The sequence below is a fragment of the Symphalangus syndactylus genome, chromosome 20 (assembly GCF_028878055.3).
Source record: "Symphalangus syndactylus isolate Jambi chromosome 20, NHGRI_mSymSyn1-v2.1_pri, whole genome shotgun sequence".
In the NCBI taxonomy this organism is placed as follows: Eukaryota; Metazoa; Chordata; class Mammalia; order Primates; family Hylobatidae; genus Symphalangus; species Symphalangus syndactylus.
In genome coordinates this window covers 19,218,982-19,241,216 of record NC_072442.2, presented here as the reverse complement: position 1 = coordinate 19,241,216, position 22,235 = coordinate 19,218,982, and the positions used below count along the sequence as shown (strand labels likewise).

At 41.1% G+C, this 22,235-nt stretch overlaps 1 protein-coding gene across 6 annotated transcripts in view; it reads left to right on the top strand.

The window, feature by feature from the left end:
• The first annotated feature begins 382 nt into the window (after positions 1–382).
• The window catches only part of DHX40 (DEAH-box helicase 40), a 42,638-nt gene continuing 20,785 nt past the window's right edge, over positions 383–22,235 (top strand). The window contains exons 1-11 of one of the 6 annotated variants that reach the window (XM_055256141.2): positions 383–590; positions 1,435–1,602; positions 5,029–5,174; positions 7,640–7,759; positions 8,263–8,490; positions 8,711–8,777; positions 9,821–9,952; positions 12,065–12,164; positions 14,886–14,972; positions 15,111–15,293; positions 21,004–21,084. In XM_055256141.2, coding sequence (XP_055112116.1) covers positions 479–590; positions 1,435–1,602; positions 5,029–5,174; positions 7,640–7,759; positions 8,263–8,490; positions 8,711–8,777; positions 9,821–9,952; positions 12,065–12,164; positions 14,886–14,972; positions 15,111–15,293; positions 21,004–21,084 — 1,424 coding nt within the window. In that variant the 5' untranslated portion in view covers positions 383–478. Of the gene's footprint in view, positions 608–1,434; positions 1,603–5,028; positions 5,175–7,639; positions 7,760–8,262; positions 8,491–8,710; positions 8,778–9,820; positions 9,953–12,064; positions 12,165–14,885; positions 14,973–15,110; positions 15,294–21,003; positions 21,085–22,235 lie in introns of all 6 variants that reach the window. The other 5 variants (XM_055256144.1, XM_055256142.2, XM_055256143.2 and 2 more) reach the window with 5 other exon arrangements.

Genomic DNA, 22,235 nt, shown 5'->3' with positions numbered 1-22,235 from the left:
GGCTCCACAACTCAGTAGCTGTGTGCCTTGGACAGGTCATACCAGTTTAGGAAAGGTGAGAATGAGCTGACGAACGCAGCACTCTGGGATTATGGTTCCAGCTCCGGGCAGAGGGTCACATCGTGTCTGGTGTGCGAAAGCAGAATAGCCTGCAGAGACCCCTGTGGCGTTGAAAAGAGGTGTCGTCGCGACCTTTGGCGCCGGAGAGGCGAAACAAGAGGGGGTCTTCGGGCCCTCAGGTACGGCTCAGCCGCCCAAGGCGAGGCGCACGTGGCAGTTGGCGGGAAATCCCTGGGGGTAGAGCCTGGGCTCGAGGTCCGGCCGCCCCGTGCTACGTCATCGAGCAGCTCCCCCTCCCCTTGCTACAAGTCGCACGCGCGGAAGTAAACACCTCTACGTCATCAGGGCGCGTCCTCGTCTTTCCCCTCCCATCTCCTCAGATCGGTGGACGTGCTCGCCTCCACTTGGGGCCAGGTCTATGTCCCGGTTTCCCGCAGTCGCGGGCAGGGCGCCAAGGCGGCAGGAGGAGGGTGAGCGGTCAAGAGACCTCCAGGAAGAGCGGCCCTCGGCTGTTTGCATCGCCGATAGAGGTGCGGTCCGCGGGACGGTACGGAAGCCAGCGGGAGTTACGGTGTGGGGGTTTTGGGAGGGGATGAAAGTACGCCTTTGGCGGCCTGAGAAGAGTAGTGAGGAAGCTGTGGCGTTCTCCTGGCTTTCCAAGCCCGAGGCGAACTTTGCGTCCAATGAGCACTTTGCCTTAGAGGGGGGCGGTCCCAAATCCAAGTTAGGCGAAAACCTTACTGGGGGGCGAAAAAGTGAACCCCAGCGCCCGAAATGCATTCTGTTCTTAAACAGGCTCATAAGCCCTTTGTTCTCTACCCATTCATCCCCCCCCCGCCCTTCGTCGGGCCGCCAGCCTGCCTTTGGGTACGGTATGAAGGGAGCCAGTTTCCAGGAGCCAGTTTCCATGGTTACCCACCACTTGGCCTTCTGGGATATCAGTCACTCTGAACAGGGACCTAACTTGAACCATGAATCAGAAGCAAACACAGGTGGCTTCTAATCCAGCTGAGAATTTTCTGCTGTGTTCCAGTTTTTGGTCTATTGTTAAATAAAATTGAGTTTTGTGCTTCTGTGTAAGTATGCATGTGTATACGTTGCCTTGAGCTGTACTTGCTTTGAAAAGTACTTTGAGTTATGCGTGAACAAATGCTCAAGTTGCTGGATTTCACCAAAAAGTTGTTCTGGGCTCATTAACCCTCACTTACAAATTGCGCTCATTAACGCTCACTTACATGAGCGATTTAATTGAGAAGTCATGGATGATCCCTTCCATCCCTAACATTCTATTGCCTTTCTGGTTTTAGTCCTGAGAAATTGAGTCAGAGATATCTTTACAAGTCTTTTAATTGACTTGTTTTTCTGTTATTACAGAAGAGAAAGGATGCACGTCCCAGGAGGGAGGAACTACTCCAACTTTTCCTATTCAGAAACAAAGAAAAAAGATTATTCAAGCTGTGAGGGACAATTCATTCCTTATTGTTACTGGAAATACAGGAAGTGGTAAAACAACTCAACTCCCAAAATATCTATATGAAGCAGGTGATTTTTTTCTGTTGTAATATTGGAAATATTTTAAAAATATCCTCTTTTTAAAGGCCAGTAGGACTTCTGTACTCCATGATTGCCCACTGTTTGCTTTATAGTCCCACTTCTCTTGGCACACCCCCTTCCCCTATGTCTCCTTTGCTTCTTTATGGTCTATTTAAGGTTCAGGAATTAGTTGGGATGGCAAATTTTCCCATTTTTAATTACCATAATAATCTCAAATAGAATTACATCTAGATATTAATTCCATTTTATAGAATAAGGTTGTCTAGCAGTAGACTATTAACCATTGGATACTGAAATAATTTTGAGGGGGAAGAGATATGTGATATCTGTTGCTGCCATTAGTACTTCTTGGTTCTTTCTCTAGAGCATTATCAGGTAAATATTTATCCCCTGACTTTGCCAGCACAAGCCAACTAACAAATTACGTTTAAAATATGTTAAGTAAAATTAATAGGAGGCCTTTGGTTTGGACTGATGCCCCACACTAGACCCAACAGACCAAACCGAAGTGGAGTTACTCATACTGAAGTTCCACACGACCAAGTCTAGAAACTAAATTTTTCATCTACTGAGAAATCAGGAGAAAGAGATAATAGCCAAATCCCCAAACAGACCAGTTTTAGGAGCATCAAGAAGTTTCCTCTGCTTTAACTTTTACTAGAAAAGTAACTTTGAAATGAGCAATCTGCTTTTTGTTTTCTGTTTCTGCTTTCCTCAGCCCTTTTCTGTCTATACAATCAGCCTCCTCTGCTCAGCTCATTGGAACACTCATTCTATTTTATGAGACGATAGGTTGATGTGATTCCAGAGTTAGAATCACAAAAGCCAATTAAAAATTTTTGGCCGGGCACGGTGGCTCACGCCTGTAATCCCAGCACTTTGGGAGCCCGAGATGAGTGGATCACGAGGTCAGGAGATCGAGACCATCCTGGCTAACACAGTGAAACCCTGTCTCTACTAAAAATACAAAAAAAAAAAATTCGCCGGGCGTGGTGGTGGGCGCCTGTAGTCCCAGCTACTCGGGAGGCTGAGGCAGGAGAATGGTGTGAACCTGGGAGGCGGAGCCTGCAGTGAGCCGAGATAGTGCCACTGTACTCCAGCCTGGGAGACAGAGTGAGACTCCATCTCCAAAAAAAAAAAAAATTTTTAGGCCGTGCACGGTGGCTCAAGCCTGTAATCCCAGCACTTTGGGAGGCCAAGGCAGGTGGATCACGAGGTCAGCAGTTCGAGACCAGCCTGGCCAACATGGTGAAACCCCGTCTCTACTAAAAATACAAAAATTAGGTGTGGTGGTGGGCTCCTGTAATACCAGCGACTCGGGAGGCTGAGGCAGGAGAATCACTTGAACCCAGGAGGCAGAGGTTGCAGTGAGCTGAGACTGTGCTGTTGCACTCCAGTCTGGGTGACAGAGTGAGACTCTGTGTCAAAAAAAAAAAAAAAAAAAAAATTAACTAAATTTGTTGTAATTTTGTCTTTTGACAAGTGTCTTTCAGTATGACAGAACTTTCTGTCATAAGGTTTGTAAAGAGCAGTATTATATTGGATATGATTTGCCTTAAAAAATAACAAATATATTATTCTAATGCTTCAAATCTAAGGTGCCATCTATTAAGATATATCACTATTTTATATGCAATAATCCCCTCTTATCCTTGGGAGATGCCTTCTAAGACCACTCAATGCCTGAAACTGCCAATAATACCAAACCCTGCATATACTGTGTTTTTTCCTATACATACATACATACCTATGATAAAGTTTAGTTTATAAATTAGGCTCAGTAAGAAATCAACAACAATAAAATAGACAGTTATGACAATATACTGTAGTAAAACTTTTGTAAATGTGGTCTCTCTCTGTCTCTCAAAGTGCTGTAATATTTTTGGACCTCCATTGACTGTAGGTAACTGAAACATTGGAAAGCAAAATCAAAGGTAAAGAGGGACTACTGTACTAGTAAGAATGGAAACGCGCCATCGATTTTAAGATGCAGCTCCATTCCCAAATATATTAAAATGGTATATGGAAGGTGCATATATATATATATATTTATTTATTTATTTTTTTTGAGATGAGATGTTACTGTGTCGCCCAGGCTGGTCTCAAACTCCTGAGTTCAAGCAATCCTCCTACCTCAACCTTCTGAGTAGCCAGGCTCCTGAGTAACTGGTATTACAGGTGTGTACCACTGCTCCCAGCAGAAAGGTGACATATTTAAGTCCAGTTTTAGGCTGGGCATGGTGGCTCACACCTGTAATCCCAGCACGTTGGGAGGCTGAGGCAGGTGGATCACTTGAGGTCAGGAATTTGAGACCAGCCTGGACAACATGGTGAAACCCCATCTCTGCTAAAAATACAAAATTAGCTGGGTGTGGTGGTGCGCGCTTGTAATTCCAGTTACTCGGGAGGCTGAGGCAGGAGAATTGCTTGAACCCAGGAGGTAAAGGTTGCAGTGAGCCAAGATTGTGCCACTGCACTCCTGCCTGGGCAACAGAGCAAGGCTCTATCTCAAAAATCAATCAATCAATCAATCCAGTTTTACTCTTGTGGCAAAAGTAAATTTATTTTGGGAAGTGTGTGGAATTTTATGAGTTCTTATGTTTCAAAATTCTTGGCTTACCTTTAGAGTAGATTTTTAGACAGAAAAAACAAAACCAGACAAAGCCTGAATTCTAATTTAAAAAATATATTTTTTACAAAATAATTAGCTGGGCGTGGTGGCAAGCACCTGTAATCTCAGCTGCTCAGGTGGCTGAGGCAGGAGAATCACTTGAACCCAGGAGGTGAAAGTTGCAGTGAGCCGAGATGGCGCCACTGCACTCCAGCCTGGGCAACAGAGCAAGACTCTGTCTCAAAAAAGAAAAAAAAAAATGATATATGTATATAATTTTTTCTTTTTTTTTTTTTTGGCTGGGCGTGGTGACTCATGCCTATAATCCCAGCACTTTGGGAGGCAGAGGCAGGTGGATCACCTGAGGTCAGGAGTACAAGACCAGCCTGACCAACAGGGAGAAAACCCGTCTCTGCTAAAATACAAAATTAGCCCGGCATGGTGGCGCATGCCTGTTATCCCAGCTACTCGAGAGGCTGAGGCAGGAGAATTGCTTGAACCCGGGACGCAGAGTTTGCAGTGAGCCGAGATTGTGCCATTGCACTACAGCCTAGGCAATGAGCGAAACTCTGTCTAAAAAAAATATATAATATATATATTTATTTTTGAGTGGTTATTAATATGTATTATTTAAAATTAATATTTAAATTTCCATGATGCAAACATAGCAGTGTGTTTTTAATTTGCAAGATATTCTTTTGGAAACATTCAAGCAGTTTTGTATTGATTGGCCAAAAAAATTTAGCTCTAATAGGAAGACAATTGCTAACATTGTTGTGTTTCTTTATCTCTGGTTTTGATAGGGTTTTCACAACATGGTATGATTGGTGTAACTCAACCACGAAAAGTAGCTGCTATATCAGTTGCTCAGAGAGTAGCTGAAGAAATGAAATGCACTTTGGGATCCAAAGTAGGATACCAAGTTCGTTTTGATGATTGCAGCTCTAAGGTACAAAAGTCTTGTTGGTATTTGTTTCTTTTCTTTTTCGGGACAGGGTCTTGCTTTGTCGTCCAGCCTGGAGTGCGTGGCACAATCATGGCTCTCTGTAGCCTCTACTTTCTGGGCTCAAGTGATCTCCTACCTCAGCCCCTTGAGTAGCTGGGACTACAGGAGCATGCCACCATGCCCAGCTAATATTATAAACTTAACGGAAAGAGTGGAGAGAGTTCTGAAAGATTTTTAACTTCAAAGTTCAATATATATTTTAAAGAATTTATTTTTGTTGTTCATTGTTAATGCTTTAGCTCTCGAGTGTCTGATATTCATCCCATTTTCTTCTTCCTTAGTTCATAAATGACAGTTTATTTTCTTAGGATTCTCTTATTTATGTTTTTTAACTGCAAGGATTCTTGACATGTAGGTTTTTAAAATGTTTTATTGTAGTAAAATATATATAACTTAAAATTGACCATTTTACCATTTTGGTATACAATTCAGTGCCATTAAGTATGTTCACAATGAGCTGGGCTCGGTGGCTCACGCCTGTAATCCCATCACTTTGGGAGGCTGAGGCAGGTGGATCACCTGAGGTCAGGAGTTCGAGACCAGCCTGACCAACATGGAGAAACCCTGTGTCTGCTAAAAATACAAAATTAGCTGGGCATGATGGTGCATGCCTGTAATCCCAGCTACTCGGGAGGCTGAGGCAGGAAAATGGCTTGAACCGGGGAGGCAGAGGTTGCAGTGAGCTGAGATTGTGCCACTGCACTCCATCCTGGGCAACAAGAGCGAAACTCCACCTCAAAAAAAAAAAAAAATGTGTGTTCACAATGTTGGGTAACCATCACCATTTCTACTTTCAGAACTTTTTTTATCATCCCAAACAGAAACTCTTATCTATTAAACAATATATTAAAACCCCCATTTCTCTCTCCCTCTAGCCTCTGGTAACTTCTTTTTTTTTTTTTTTGAGACGGAGTCTTGCACCGTCGCCCGGGCTGGAGTGCAGTGGCGCAACCTCCACTCCCTGCAACCTCTGCCTCCCAGGTTCTAGTGATTCTCCTGCCTCAGCCTCCCAAGTAGCTGGGATTACAGGCTCCTGCCACCACGCCCAGCTAATTTTTTGTATTTTTAGTAGAGATGGGGTTGGTCTCAAATTCCTGACCTCGTGATCCTCCCGCCTCGGCCTTCCAAAGTGGTGGGATTACAGGGTAAACCACCGCGCCCTGCTGTAACTTCTGTTCTACTTTCTGTCGCTACAAATTTGCCTACTTCAGGTACCTCATACAAGTGGAATCACACAATATTTTGTACTTTGTGTCACTCTTATTTCACTGAGCATGTTTTCAGGTTGATTTATTTTGTGTGTGTGTATTCTTGAAGTCAGTGGAAAGCTGAATTAACAAAATCAGTCAATTAACAAAATCAGCAAGTGTTAAGCATCTGCTATATTCATGGTACCAACAAATTTAAAATTTTCTTTTTAATAGTAATATTATAATTTACATTCCCTGTGGATTTCTTAATCCTGTCCCAGCAACAAAACGATCCCTGGTTTACATATGTTCCCTAATGGGAATGGCCATCAAATATGGCACAAGATGACTCCCCAAAATACTATCTTTGCCTTCCTAGTGGTCACTGTTTTTTCTTTCTTCCTTCCCTTGTTTTATGGATGTCGTTGCTGTTATTCCTAGCCTTTGGATCTTTTTATCACCCTGTTTTAATGCTTGTTGAGTAACACATTTTTATTTGGAGATAGTGTCTTGCTCAGTCACCCAGGCTGGAGTGCAATGGCGTGATCTCAGCTCACTGCAACCTCCGCCTCTCAGGCTCCAGCAGTCCTCCCATCTCAGCCTCACAAGTAGCTGGGACTACAGGCGTGCACCACCACACCTGGCTAATTTTTTTATGTTTATTAGAGAGATGGTTTTGCTGTGTTGTCCAGGCTGGTCTCGAACTCCTGGACTCAAGTGATCCGCCCACCTCAGCAAACCAAAGTGCTGGGATTACAGGCGTGAGCTACCGTGTCTGACCTAAGTAACACATTTTTTAATAGAGAAGAGGAGAAAGTGGGTGTAAAGTATGCACCTACCATTTTCTCATTTTCCCTGAATCCTCTAAAATAGGGGCTGAGTTAGAAAGATAAATCTCACTTCACTGTTGTTTCCCACAGCTTGCTCACCTAATGCCATTGCATCATCTTGCCACTTTCCTCTGACTTTATTGTATCTCCTTATTGGTGATTTTTGTTGCTTTGCCCAAGAATACCCAAGTGAGTTATTTGTCCCTTTTTCTGTATAGACAGCATGTTTTGTAACTTACCATCATTTTGTATACATAAGTTAGACTATTTTTATGTACCCTTTTGTTTAGTCAGATTGGTTTCATCACTTAATGTTTGTACCTCTTGAGGAAAAATTTAGTTGGGAAAGTAGTGGTGAATTTCTGTGACTCTGCTGTTTGAACATTAGGAGACAGCAATCAAATATATGACTGATGGATGTTTACTGAAACATATTCTGGGAGATCCAAATCTTACCAAATTCAGTGTCATTATTTTGGATGAAGCCCATGAAAGAACACTAACTACAGTGAGTATTTTAATTTATTTTTTTTTATTAGCAAGTAGTTTGTTTGGGTAGCTTTTTATTGTATAGAGAATTGCTTCCTCTTACTTTTTAATTTAATTTAATTTAATTTTTTAGAGATGGAGTCTTGCTCCATCACCCAGGCTGGAGAGCAGTGGCGATCATAGCTCACTGCACCCTTGAACTCCTGTGCTCAAGTGATCTTCCCACCTCAACCTCCTGAGTTGCTGGTACTGCAGACGTACATCACCATGTCTGGCTAATTTTTAAGAACATTTTTTGTAGAGACAGTGTCTCGTTTTGTTTCCCTGGCAGGTCTCGACCTCCTGGCCTCCCACCTTGGCCTCCCAGAGTGCTGGGATTACAGGTGTGAGCCACAGCACCTGGCTCCTACTTACATTTTAATCTATTAAAATAGGAATTCCTTGGTTAGAATAGCAGTGTATTTAAAATAGTTTGGCTGTTAAGTGCACTTGTGACTTAATAGAAATTTACTTTTCTTTCAGGATATCTTATTTGGTTTATTGAAGAAGCTATTTCAGGAGAAGTCTCCTAATAGGAAGGAGCATTTAAAAGTGGTGATAATGTCAGCAACTATGGAATTAGCCAAGCTCTCTGCATTCTTTGGAAATTGTCCAATATTTGATATACCTGGAAGGCTTTATCCAGTCAGAGAGAAATTCTGCAATTTGATTGGTCCACGAGACAGAGAAAATACTGCGTATATTCAAGCGGTATTACTTGGCATTCATTTAATGTCTTTTTTTAGTATCTGTGATTCTTACTAATTGGGTAGTTTGATAATTCATTTGTTCCCTACTATTTTAATGACAGTCCTCACAGGTCCTAGAACTTTTAAGAACCAAATTTAATTTTTCTGTGGGGCAAGGGAAGTGGTGGTAAGGGAATGACTGTATTTCCACTAGCATATTATGCCTGCATTTCTTGCTTTAGATTGTGAAAGTTACCATGGATATCCATTTGAATGAAATGGCTGGAGACATCTTGGTTTTTCTGACTGGTGAGCATTCAGTATCAAGTTAAAAAACTTAAGTATTTGTAAGTAAGGAATATGGCACCCAGATAGAGTGCTATCTCTGTTGGGAATTCTGTGCCCTTCTCAAGTGTTGCCCTAGCTTTTTCTGATTATCTGAATAATTTTAGGTAAAAGATAGATAAAAATTGTAAGCTAGCTGCCAAAGAGGATTATATATGTTTATGTCAAAGACATAATAGTATGTATATATATTTTATGACAAAGACATAATAGTGTATATGTATATATACACACAATATATGTCAAATGTCAAAGACATCAGGCTCATTAGCAAATATATGTAAAACACACTGACCTTTTAATAGAAAGAAATTAAATAGTGAAATATTATTTTTGTTGGTCTGTCTTAGATAGAACGGTAACCTGACTAAACAGACCTGGGTTAATTCCATTATTTCAAAGGACATTTCACCAGGTTCTTCTTTGGGTGGTGGCATTGTACTGTGTGATAACAACACATAAGGTGTAGAATCTATGTATTGTAAACAAGCATGTGGCATTTTTGGAGATCAAAAATAAAATAGTTAAATCCCAGACTAGTGGCATAACTTTTCAAGTAGCAGCACCCTCCTAATAGGAATTAGTAGTTTCCTTGTTTACCTTTTTCCTCTGCCTTGTACTAATGTCAGAAGTGAGGGATTGTAACAACCTTTGCCTTTTGGAGATTACTGAAGTATTTTGAAATTTAACCAAATGCAATAACACCTGGACCAGCTTTTCTCCTTTGTTAACAATTCAGTGAGTCTTCTCAAATACAGGGTGAAAAGCTTGAAGATGATAAATATTTTTATTCCTTTAGAAATTTAAGTTCCTTAGAAACTGATGTTTCTTCTACTTCGAATTTTATTGTTGAAATATGGTATAGCTTATGTGTTCATCTCCTTTACATTAAATGAGAGATTTACAATAACTTTTAGGCAAAATTAATTTTAATCTTGACATTTTCTTTATTTTTAAATTAATTTTTCTGTTCAGTTGCTGAAGTGATTTTTTTCTTCCCGTTTTAGGCCAGTTTGAAATCGAAAAAAGTTGTGAGTTACTTTTTCAGATGGCAGAGTCTGTTGATTATGATTATGATGTTCAAGATACCACCCTCGATGGCTTGTTAATATTGCCGTGTTATGGATCTATGACAACAGGTAATTTCTCATTAGAATAGAAAATTTGATTTTTTAAAAAAATTTTTTATTGAATAATCATGTTTACAGAAAAGCACTCAGATCTTAAATGCTTAGGTATGTTTCACAAACCAATCTCACCTTTGTAACCCACATCCAGATCATGAAACAAATCAGTGAGAACCAGCATTCCTTGAGAGAAGTGATTTTTGCCTGAAGTCTTTTTACATTCACTTTTTTGAGAGCCATGGATATCCCCCTTATTATCGTTAAGAGTATTGGTTCTCCCAGCAAAACAAAACTATTGGTGAGAATTCTTTGAAATGAGGACAGTAGTTTCTGCTGGCATTACTGTAAGTCAAACCTAATTTGCCATTGCCACAGAATTTTTAGAAACTGTATATCCAGCTATGTCTAAGTCTAAACACAGTGGATTGTTTTCCTTTTTTTTTTTTTGTGATGGAGTCTTGTTCTTGTCACCCAGGCTGGATGGAGTAAAGTGGCGCGATCTCAGCCCACTGCAACCACCACCCCCTGGGTTCAAGCGATTCTCCTTCCTCAGCCTCCCAAGTAGCTGGGATTGTAGGCGCTCGCCACCATGCCTGGCTAAGTTTTGTATTTTTTTTTTTTTTTTTTTAGCAGAGATGGGATTTGGCCAGGCTGGTTTCAAACTCCTGACCTTAGGTCATCTGCCTGCCTTGGCCTCCAGAATTGCTGGGATTACAGATGTGAGCCACCATGCCCGGCTGTGGATCATTTTCCTTTTAAAGTAGCCATGCCTTAGTCTGCTTTTCAAGAATGATCCTCTTCTTTGGGGAATTCCAAGAGCAAATACAAACTCTTGATTTGACATATTTTGGTCATAGTAAATATTGTTGAATGAGGTTTAGAATTTGTTTTATAAAACTTTTATTATGGAATTTAACTTGTAAAATTAAAGGGAAATTAACCTTAGCCTCCTATTTGGAGTTGGAATTAGCATTTGAATGTTTTTATATTTTACGTGTATGTATATTAACAGCTTTTGTTGATTGGGTGATTCTTATCCCTGTATTAACAAAGTTTTGCAGTATATGTGTCAGTAAAGAACATAGATGTGCTATTTTGGAAATCTCTTTTATGATGATATTAGCTCCTTACTCTCTATTGAAGCATAGATATCTATTTTAGATTTTTACATTTTCAGGGAAATTCTTAGGATCATTGTTTAAGGTTCTCATTGTTTTCTCAAGATTTAGTTCACCGATGCTTTTATAATTTACATTGAAACTGATAAAAACCCATTATGTTTGGTTTGTTATTAACCATTAACTAAATATGTACATAGACATATTTTTCTATACAGAGTAAATAATTTCATTCTTTCGTACTGCCACATTGAAAATAATGTTGTGGATCTTCTGTTGCCTCTGTTTTTGTTTTTGTTTTTGTTTTTTTTTTTTTTGAGACGGAGTCTCGCTCTGTGGCCCAGGCTGGAGTGCAGTGGAGCAATCTCAGCTCACTGCAAGCTCCACCTCCCGGGTCCACGCCATTCTCCTGCCTCAGTCTCCCGAGTAGCTAGGACTACAGGCACCCGCCACCACGCCCGGCTATTTTTTTTTTTTTTTTTTTTGGTATTTTTAGTAGAGATGGGGTTTCACTGTGTTAGCCAGGATGATCTCCATCTCCTGACCTCGTGATCCACCCACCTCGGCCTCCCAAAGTGCTGGGATTACAGGCGTGAGCCACCGCGCCCGGCCGTTTTTTTGTTTTTTTGAGACGGAATCTCGCTCTGTCGCCCAGGCTGGAGTGCAGTGGCGCGATCTTGGCTCACTGCAAACTCTGCCTCCCAGATTCAAGCGATTCTCCTGCCTCAACCTCCCAAGTAGCTGGGACTACAGGCACGCGCCCCCACCCCCGGCTAATTTTTTGTATTTTTCATAGAGACAGGGTTTCACCATGTTATCCAGGATGGTCTCGATATCCTGACCTTGTGATCCTCCCGCCTCGGCCTCCCAAAGTGCTGGGATTACAGGCGTGAGCCACCATGCCCGGCCTAGAAACATGACTTGTAATGAAAAATTGAGTTCTTCAAAACTTGAGTTTGACACATGCATGTTGTAAATTGGTATTTTCTTTTTATATATACTTTAGATCAACAGAGGAGGATATTTTTGCCACCGCCACCTGGAATTAGAAAATGTGTCATATCCACCAATATTTCTGCAACGTCTTTGACAATAGATGGAATCAGGTATAACTTTTGAACTTTCTCTTAAAGTCAAGGAAGCCTGTCGTTACTAAACATTAGCTAAACATTACTGAGTTTGCTTTTCTGTGCCCTCCACTAATTCCCTTCTCTCCTACTTTTTGATGTTCTTAACATGTAATCACCTATTTTGTTTTGTAATTATTGATTGCTTTGAGCAGGAAATGGAGTAGGAGGTACATACTATATTCCTATTCACACTTTTTTTTAGAGACAGGGTCTCATTATGTTGCTGAGGCTGGAGTATAGTGACTATTCACAGGCGTGCAGTCATAGCACACTACAGCCTTGTATGGAGATCAACCAGTCCTCCCGCCTTAGCCTTCTGGGTAGCTGGGACCACAGGCATGTGTCACCGTACTTGGCTGTTCACACATTTTAACTACTTGGCAACTTGAAGCTTCCTCTTTTCAAATTTAAGATTATGTAGATTATGTATAATGCTTCATGGGTTTCACTAAATAGGAAGCCAAACCTATTTTTCTGTACTCCCATTATAAGTATATACCTTAGATGATTTGATATTTCCTTCTACCTTGCAGCCTCACTTGGTAGAGTTAGTTTGTGTATCCAACGTTTATCTGGATGTATCGTCTCTGACTTTTTACCTTTTTGTGAAAATTAACTATGATTCAGGTCCCTTATCTTTTCTGGATGTAATAAATAGTGCTATCAAATTTTTGGGTAAATTTAGTAAGGAAACATTAAAAAATTTTAAGTCTGGACTGACAACTAATGCAAAGTTCTTTAAGACTGAGTTATTTATCATTTACCCAATATATTTTATTTCTTTATTTTATTTTATTATTATTTTTTATTTTTATTATTTATTTATTTTTTTTTTTTGAGACAGAGTCTTGCTTTGTCACCCAGGCTAGAGTGCAGTGGCGCAATCTCGGCTCACTGCATGCTCCGCCTCCCGGGTTCACGCCATTCTCCTGCCTCAGCCTCCCGAGCAGCTGGGACTACAGGCACACGCCGTGACGCCCAGCTAATTTTTTTGTATTTTTAGTAGAGACGGGGTTTCACCGTTAGCCAGTATGGTCTCGATCTCCTGACCTCGTGATCCGCCCGCCTCGGCCTCCCAAAGTGCTGGGATTACAGGCATGAGCCATCGCGCCCGGCTATTTTATTTCTTTAGCTAAGTCTGATTGTCTGTCTCAGGAAGGCTGAACTTGAATCTCAAAGATCCTGTGTGTTTCTTCTGGATAAAATGATCACCCAGGTCTGAGAGGAAGTCTAATTTCCTGCTTTTCTTCGTTACTTTAAAAATAATGGTTTCACTAAGGAATTAAGGGAGTGCTCTCCTGGGTAAATTAACCTCTGTAATTTTCTGTGTCCTGCACAGGCAAAAGCCATTAAGTAGCATGTTTCAGAATGTTGTCTTGTTACTGCTATCCTACTTTGGTTCCTTACCTGACTTGTTCACCATTTAATTGGCTTAGAATGGCATGTTAAGGGCTAGTTGAAATTAGATTCTGAATCTGTTTAAATGGCCTGAAGCTGACTTTCAAGTTTGTGTATTTTTTTTATCAAGGCAAAATTCACATAAAATTAATCATTTAAAAATGAACAATTAAGTAGTACTTAATACATTTACAGTTTTGTGCAACCACTTCTTCTGCTTAGTTCTAAAATGTTTCGACACCTCAAAATAAAACCCCATACCCATTAAGCAGGTACTCCACGTTCCCCTCTCGACCCCAGCCCTTGGCAACTACCAGTCTTACTTTTTGTTTGTATGTATTTTCTTTTTTTAAAAATTCTTTAGATATGTCAGCAGGAAGCAGTATCTATTTTCTATTCTGGATATTTCATACAAATAGAATCATATAATATGTGGCCTTCTGTGTTTGCTTTCTTTGACTTAGCATAATATTTTTGAGGTTCATCCACATTGTAGCATGTATCAGTACTTCATTCTTTTTTGTGACTGCATAATATTGCATAGTGTGTGTGTGTATATATGTGTGTGTATATATACTACATACATATATGCAAAGCAATTTTTTCATCCCTTCTTCCATTAATAGTTAATATGGACATTTAGGTTGTTGTTTTTTTTTTTGAGACGGAGTCTCGCTCTGTCACCCAGGCTGGAGTGCAGTGGCGCGATCTCGGCTCACCGCAAGCTCCGCCTCCCGGGTTCACGCCATTCTCCTGCCTCAGCCTCCCGAGTAGCTGGGACTACAGGCGCCCGCCACAGCGCCTGGCTAATTTTTTTGTAGTTTTAGTAGAGACGGGGTTTCACCTTGGTCTCGATCTCTTGACCTCGTGATCCGCCCGCCTCGGCCTCCTAAAGTGCTGGGATTACAAGCGTGAGCCACCGCGCCCGGCCTTAGGTTGTTTTTACCTTATGGCTGTGATTCATAGTGCTGATATGAACATGGATCTGTAAGTATTTGTTTGAGTACTTGTTCTCAGTTCTTTTTGGTGTACACTTAGAAATGGAATTGCTGGATCATATGGTAATTTTGTGTTCAACTTTTTGAGGACCTCTGAACAATTTTCCACCTCGGCTAAACCATTTTACATTCCCACCAACAACATACAAGGGTTCCAATTTCTTGACTTTCAAGTTTTACACTTAACATAAAAGGCATTGTGTACCTGCTAGTTTGCTAGAAAAGGAGAAACCAAAGTGGTTAAAAATTAATAAGTCTTCTTTTATTTTCCAGAAACTTAACTTGCTTTGATTCTTCTTAGATATGTGGTAGATGGTGGCTTTGTGAAGCAGTTAAATCACAACCCCAGATTAGGGTTGGACATCCTGGAGGTGGTTCCAATTTCAAAGTAAGTCTCTATGTCAAATCTTTTTATTCAAAGAACAACTGATTAGGTAATTTCTAGCTGGTTTGGGAAGACAAAGTAAATTACCTGAGAAATCCACAGAACATTTTGGGGAATTTTTGGGTTTTTTTCCTTCTGTAGGAGCGAGGCATTACAGCGAAGTGGCCGAGCTGGCAGGACTTCTTCAGGAAAATGCTTTCGGATCTATAGTAAAGATTTTTGGAACCAGTGTATGCCTGACCATGTGATCCCTGAAATTAAGAGAACTAGTTTGACATCTGTAGTTCTGACCTTAAAGTGCCTTGCCATACACGATGTCATAAGGTATGTAGACAACTAGAAAAAAAAAAGAAAAACTTGTTAGCGTGGAGCCAAGTTATTGGCTCAAAAATTATTTTGAAATATTTGACTCATACATCCCTGAGAGTTGAGGCTAACCTCTTTTACAGGTTGGTTTTTATATTGGTTGCTTTTCTTTCTTTTTTTTTTTTTTTTTTGAGATGGAGTCTTGTTCCATTGCCCAGGCTGGAGAGCAGTGGCGTGATCACAGCTCACTGCAACCTCCGCCTCCCAGATTCAAGCAATTCTCCTGTCTCAGCCTCCCGAGTAGCTGGGACTACAGGTACCTACCACCATGCCCAGCTAATTTTTGTATTTTTAGTAGAGATGGAGTTTCACCTTGTTGGTCAGGCTGGTCTCGAACTCCTGACCTCAGGCGATCTACCCGCCTTGGCCTCCCAAAGTGCTGGGATTACAGGCGTGAGCCACTGCACCTGGCTCTATTGGTTGCTTTTCAACTAAACTAACACAGAAGACTTCCTTGCATTGCTTTAGTAGGATCTCTTGCTCATGTTTAACCTTGGCTTAATGGTGGGGTTAGGGGGTTGTGCCGGTGTTTATTTGGATCACTTAATGACCACTGTTTATTTGTAATGAGAGGTATATAATGAGCTGGGCATAACAGTTTATGCCTGTAATCTCAACACTTCGGGTGGCCAAGGTGGGAGGGTTGCTTGAGCCCAGGAGTTCGAGACGAGCCTGGGCAACATAGTGAGACCTTGTCTCTACAATAAAAAAAAAAAAAAAAAAAGTCTGATGTGGTGCATGCTTGAGTCCTAGATATTTGGAGGCTGAGATGGGAAGATCACTGGAGCCTGAGAGGTAGAGGCTGCAGTGAGCCATGATTGCACCACTGCAGCCCAGCCTGGGCAACAGAGTGAGACCCTGTTTCCAAAGAAAGGGGCTGGGCACGGTGGCTCGCGTCTGTAATCCCAGCACTTTGGGAGGTCAAAGTGGGCAGATCCCTTGAGGCCAGGAGTTTGAGACCAGCCTGGCCATCCTGGCAAAACCCCATAGCTACTGAAAATACAAAAATTAGCTGAGCTTAGTGGCACATGATTGTAGTCCCAGCTACTCTGGAGGCTGAAGCACGAGAATCACTTGAACCCAGGAGGCAGAGATTGCTATGTGCCAAGATCACACCACTGCACTCCAGCCTGGTCAACAGAGCAAGATTCTGTCTCCAAAAAAAAAAAAAAAAAAAAAAAAAGGTATACAGTTGGAAAGTGGAGTGTTTTTTTTTTTGAATGGCCAGCATTATACTATATATCATGAAAGACAGAGTAATACTCTAGTTTTTTGCTTTCACTAAGCTTAAGTTGTATTAGGGAAACAAGGTTCAGACACGTGAAATAAAGGATAGAAGAACAGTTCTATCCTTTAGAACAGTTAAATTAGCCAAATGTTAATATAATTTATTGGTATAAGATACAATATTGTTATAGATAGAAATTTCTTTTTTTTTTTTTTTCGAGACAGAGTCTCGCTCTGTCACCCAGGCTGGAGTGCAGTGGCGCGATCTCAGCTCACTGCAAGCTCCGCCTCCCGGGTTCACGCCATTCTCCTGCCTCAGCCTCTCCGAGTAGCTGGGACTACAGGCGCCCGCCACCACGCCCGGCTAATTTTTTTGTATTTTTAGTAGAGACGGGGTTTCACCGTGGTCTCGATCTCCTGACCTCGTGATCCGCCCGCCTCGGCCTCCCAAAGTGCTGGGATTACAAGCGTGAGCCACCGCGCCTGGCCTGTAGATAGAAATTTCTATCATACATGGTAGGGGAATTAATGCAGGAAAGTACTGTCTTCTTTATTTTGGTCTTAATTGTCTTGGAATGTAAAAGTGTTCAGGAATTTGGGGGGATGGTAACCATGCAGTTTTTAAATTCATAGTAAGTGATTATTAGGCGCATCCAAATATGTATTGTAGTCCGGGTGCGGTGGCTCACGCCTGTATTCCCAGCACTTCGGGAGGCTGAGATGGGTGGATCACCTGAGGTCAACCTGGCCAACATGGTGTAACCCCGTCTCTATTAAAAATATAAAATTAGCCAGGATGGTGGTGCTCGTCTGTGATCCCAGCTACTTGGAAGGCTGAGGCAGGAGAATTACTTGAACCCAGGAGGCGGAGGTTGCAGTGAGCCGAGATCGCGCCATTGCACTCCAACCTGGGTAACAAGAGCAAAACTGCCTCCAAAAAAAACCAAAAAACCAAAAAAAAGCAAAAAAAAAACAACCCAAAACCTGCAAATACTCATTGTATACTCTTGGGAAGCCAATTTGCCAATTTCAAAATGTTTTGATAGTTATCATTAGACTAGAGATTTTCTGAATGAGAATATGTAGATACTAGAAAGAGAAAAGCATGTAATAAATGAAATTCTGACTGTAACAATAAATTATACCAATGAAAAGAAGGAAAGCTCCATTTAAAGAAGTCCAAAGAGCCAAATAGAAAACTTTCAGATGAACCCAGATTTTAGAATAATGTCTTGATTTTTTTCATTTGGGGAAAAAGGGCTGTTTTTGGAAATAGCTGCTCAGTAAGTTTGACATCGACTCCTAGTATATTCACAAAGGATAGCAGAGCAGCCTCTAACCAAGAATGAGTATATATTAGAAAAATAGGAACAATAATTAATATCATCTGCATTGAATTATTTTTCCATCTTAAGTCTTAAAACCCATAGTGTACTAAAAATCGCAAAATTTTGTTTCAAAATGCTTGAAACAAAAAACAAAGACTTCCTTTTTAAAAAGTTGTATAAAGAATAAGGAGAGGTAGACCCAGTGTTTGGGATAGATGGTATAGGATTCATAGACGACAGAAAGAAAATGGATTTTCTCAATTATTTTGCTTTCCCTTTCTTTTCCATCAGGAAGAATAATTTTAAAACTGAAAATGCAAGAACAGGTCTGAATAAGAAGGAATTGATGACTAAGGTGGATTAGGAAATAGTGAGGGAAAACCCACCACCATAAATGATTTTGTCTCGAGCATTTAGATATTATTTCCGTGGCGCTAAAAGAACTTGCAGATTTAGTGTCAGAGTCATCGTAGGTCATCTATGAGAAATTATGCAGAATAGGTTATCAGAAAATTGTGAAAATGGCAAAAGTCTTGATTTTTTTCATTTGGTAAAAAGGGCAGGTTCTGGGCCGGGCGCGGTGGCTCACGCCTGTAATCCCAACACTTTGGGAGGCCGAGGCGGGCGGATCACGAGGTCAGGATATCGAGACCATCCTGGCTAACACGGTGAAACCCCGTCTCTACTAAAAATACAAAAAAATATTAGCCGGGCGAGGTGGCGGGCGCCTGTAGTCCCAGCGGCTCAGGAGGCTGAGGCAGGAGAATGGCGTGAACCTGGGGGGCGGAGCCTGCAGTGAGCAGAGATCACGCCACTGCACTCCAGCCTGGGCGACAGCGAGACTCTGTCTCAAAAAAAAAACAATTTTTTTAAAAATTCCACTGGCATAGACTTTGGTTACATTAATAAACTAGGTGATGGGGAATTACAGCATTCCTGTTATGTGTTGGTCACTCAACATTTGGAATTCAGTTTTGGATATAATCAAGTTTTATGAGGAGTTTGACATACTAGTGTTTTTAGAGAATGGTACTTAGGTATGGTAGATCTCTTAGGAACCAAGTAACTTATAAGGAGTGGTTGACAGAATTGGTAATTGGAGGAAACAAGTGGCGAAATTAATTGCAGTATTTTAGAATAAATAGTTTTTCCTATTATATAGAAGAAGCAGCTGACTAGTTTGGTATTGCTCTAGTACAAGGGTGGCAAACTATGGTCTAATCTCACTGACTGTTTTTGTAAATAAAATGTTAGAATGCAGCCATACCCATTTGTTTATGTGTGGCTGCTTTCACTGTAATAGCATGGTTGAGTAATTGTGACAGAGACCATATGGCCTGCAAGCCTAAGCTATTTACTATTTGGCCCTTTACAGAAAATGTTTACCAATTCTTGCTGTAGAAGCTACCAGGACCTCTTGGTACAAGTTGTAGGAAAGCTGACAGTAGAACAGTGTAAGATATTTTTGTTTGCTTATTATTTTTTCTTTTTATAAGAGATGGGGTCTTGCTGTGTTGCCTAGGCTGTTCTCAAACTCCTGAGCTCAAGCAGTCCTCCTGCCTCAGCCTCCCAGAGCTGAAATTATAGGTGGGAGCCACCATCCTTGGCCTTGTTTGTTTATTTATTTTTAAATAGGGTTATCAATCCTGGAATGGACATTTTGTATAAGGTATTGGACCTTTTGTCTTTTATTGGATTTTTTTCAAGGTGAGAAGTTGGAGTAGATGATTTTTCATATCCAGATTTAAGGTGGAAAAAATAACCCAGTGCAGATGATATCAAGTAATTATTTTTCCTGTTTTTTAAAAATATATATTCATGTTTGATGATGCTATCCCTTTTGAATATTATTGTTAATTTTCTTGTTAATTTTATTATATTTATTAATAGCACATTATGGTAATATAAGAGAATGTCCTTATTTTGAGGAGATGCATGCCGAGATAGTTGTAAGTGTGCAATGGCATTGTATTTGCAACTTATTCTGAGATAGTTTGGCAGAAAATAAGTACATACACATGTACACATATGTGACACAAATATGGCTAAATTAATTGAATATATTTCCCCATTTATACAAAAGCATTTTGTCCAGCCAGGTGCAGTGGCTTACACCCGTAATCCCAGCACTTTGGGAGGCTGAAGTGGGTGGACCGCCTGACATCAGGAGTTTGAGACAAGCCTGACCAATATGGTGAAACCCCGCCTCTACTAAAAATACAAAAATTATCTGGGCGTGGTGGCGGGTGCCTGTAATCCCAGCTACTCAGGAGGCTGAGGCAGGAGAATCACTTGAACCCAGGAGATGGAGGTTGTATTGAGCCGAGATTGCCACACTGCACTCCAACCTGGGCAACAGAGTGAGACTCCGTCTCAAAAAAAAAAAAAAATTAAATTTAAGAAGCATTTTTGAGGCTGGGTGCGGTGGCTCACACCTGTAATCCTAGCACTTTGGGAGGCCGAGGCGGGCTGATTGCTTAAGCACAGGAGTTCAAGACCAGCCTTGACAACATGGTGAAACCCTGTCTCTACTAAAATACAAAAAATTAGCCAGGTGTGGTGGCATGTGCCTGTAGACCCAGCTACTCGGGAGGCTGAGGGCAGGAGAATTGCTTGAACTTGGGAGACAGAGGTTGCAGTGATCAGAGATCGTGCCATTGCACTCCAGCCTGGGCAACAGAGCGAGAGTCCATCTCCAAAAAAAAGCATTTTGAGGTACTATTGAACAATTTATAATTTTCAGCCACTTTCAATTAGTATTTCTCTACTATTTTTATAAAAGTTTGGAAAAAAATTATGGACTGTGGAAAAGAATAGACTTGACATAGGCTGTGAAGGATGGGTGGGGCAGGATTAGGATAAGTAGACTGGTGAGAGTATTTCAGCTAAGGGGAGTCAAAAAGAATCACTTCTTGAAGTAGAGGAGTGTGATTCAGAAAAAAAATTATTTCCTCTTTTGCCAAATGCTGATCACGATAATTTTTTTTTTTAGAAAAAAAAGATGACTTGAAAAATAGAAATAAAACCTTTTAAAGAAATTTTCATCATATCTATATAAAATCCTACCATGTTCAAGGAATGCCTCTCACTTCATATCTTATTTAAACACACAGGTTTCCCTATTTGGATCCACCTAATGAGAGACTTATTTTAGAAGCTCTTAAACAACTTTACCAGTGTGATGCTATTGACAGGTAAAAAAAAAATCACAATCAAAACAGATATTGATCTCTTTTTAAACAGGGCTCTAAATACCTTTCTCTATCAGTAGAAAATAATCTGTTTAAATTGAATGGATTGTTAGTCTTTCATCACAATTCTGATTGAAAAACCAGCCAGGCGCGGTGGCTCATGCCTGTAATCCCAGCACTTTGGGAGGCCGAGGTGGGTGGATCATGATGAGGTCAGGAGATTGAGACCATCCTGGCTAACATGGTGAAGCCCTGTCTCTACTAAAAATACAAAAACAAAATTAGCTGGGCATGGTTGCGGGCGCCTGTAGTCCCAGCTACTGAGGTGGGAGAATGGTGTGAACCTGGGAGGCGGAGCTTGTAGTGAGCCAAGATCGCGCCACTGCACTCCAGCCTGGGCGACAGAGCGAAACTCCATCTGAAAAAAAAAAAAAAAAAAAAAAGGAGAGAGAGAAACTACACGATATAACCCCTTTTGTTTAATAAATGCTGGTATTATTTAACAAGTAATTTCTGAGTACCATTTCAGTGCCAAGCATTATGCTGGATACATAAAAATGATGAGAGCCAGAGTCCTTGTCTTTATGTTTGTGTGATGGGGTGGTTAGGTTTGATATTAATAATTATTATTCTCTTGGATGTGTGTGGTGGCTCGTGCCTGTAATTCCAGCACTTGGGGAGGCCAAGGTGGGCAGATTGCTTGAGCCCGGTAGTTCGAGACCAGCCTGGGAAACATAGTAAAACCCATCTCTACTGAAAATACAAAAATTAGCTGATTGTGTTGGCACATGCCAGTAGTCCCAGTTACTCGGGAAGCTGAGGTGGGAGGATCACTTGAGCTTCAGAGGTGGGGGGTGCAGTGAGCTGAGGAGATTGCACCATTGCACTCCAGCCTGGGAGACAGAGCAAGACCCTGTCTCCAAAAAAAAAGGTAAAATTTAAAAAATAGACAGCACTTTGGGAGGCCGAGGCGGGCGGATCACGAGGTCAGGAGATCGAGACCACGGTGAAACCCCGTCTCTACTAAAAATACAAAAAAAAAAAATTAGCCAGGTGTGGTGGTGGGCGCCTGTAGTCCCAGCTACTCAGGAGGCTGAGGCAGGAGAATGGTGGGAACCCGGGAGGCGGAGCTTGCAGTGAGCTGAGATTACGCC